The 806-nt window shown below is 49.1% G+C and overlaps 1 protein-coding gene across 1 annotated transcript; it reads right to left on the reverse strand.

The window, feature by feature from the left end:
• Positions 1–135: 135 nt before the first annotated feature.
• Positions 136–801, reverse strand: LOC117799663 (L-lactate dehydrogenase B chain-like; the record flags this gene model as incomplete). Its single annotated transcript, XM_034652152.1, has 1 exon — positions 136–801. A coding segment is annotated over one exon (666 nt), but the record flags the coding sequence as incomplete, so codon positions are not given.
• Between the last annotated feature and the right edge of the window lie 5 nt (positions 802–806).

An 806-nucleotide genomic window follows, 5' to 3' on the forward strand; every position in this document is an offset into this window, starting at 1 on the left:
ACATCTTAGCTGTGGTGGATGAAAGCTTGTACCGTTTCAAGGTGGTTACTGGAAGCTCAGCTACAGTTCTAAAATGAGGGTTGGGCTCTCAACACGGCTGTCTTTGTTACAGAACAGGCTTAACGTTTCTATTGCCTACAGATCTTTGAGATCCTTCTGGACGGTCCACAACGTGGTGGCGCTGTTCTGGAGTTGATTCACTTCGCTGTCCTTGAGCTTCTGATTGATCACACTGGTCAAGCCAGCATATCCTAGGACGCACGGCAGGCTCAGAAACACTTCATTTTCAATGCCGTACATGCCCTTGACCATGGTAGACACTGGGTGAACGCGAGAAAGGTTCTTCAAAATGGTCTCCAGCAGGTCAGCAACGCTTAAGCCAATGGCCCAGTTGGTGTAGCCTTTCAGCTTGATGACTTCGTAGGCACTTTCAACCACCTGTTTGTGGACCTTCTTCCAGTTCTCTGGGTCTTGGTCAGTCCCCATGCCAGGGTTGAGCTCCTGGAGAGACACACCTGCCACATTCACTCCACTCCAGACAGGCACACTGGAATCACCATGTTCTCCTAAGACCCAACCATGACAGCTAGCGGGATGGATGCCCAACTTTTCTGCCATCAGGTAGCGGAATCGAGCCGAATCAAGGTTGCAACCACTACCGATGACACGATGTTTTGGCAGGCCACTGAGTTTCCATGTAACATAGGTCAGGATGTCCACTGGATTTGAAACAACCAGAATGATGCAGTTTGGGCTGTGTTTCACAATCTGTGGGATAATAAACTTGAAGACATTCACATTCCTCT

The sequence above is a fragment of the Ailuropoda melanoleuca genome, unplaced genomic scaffold (genome assembly GCF_002007445.2).
Source record: "Ailuropoda melanoleuca isolate Jingjing unplaced genomic scaffold, ASM200744v2 unplaced-scaffold54756, whole genome shotgun sequence".
NCBI lineage: Eukaryota > Metazoa > Chordata > Mammalia > Carnivora > Ursidae > Ailuropoda > Ailuropoda melanoleuca.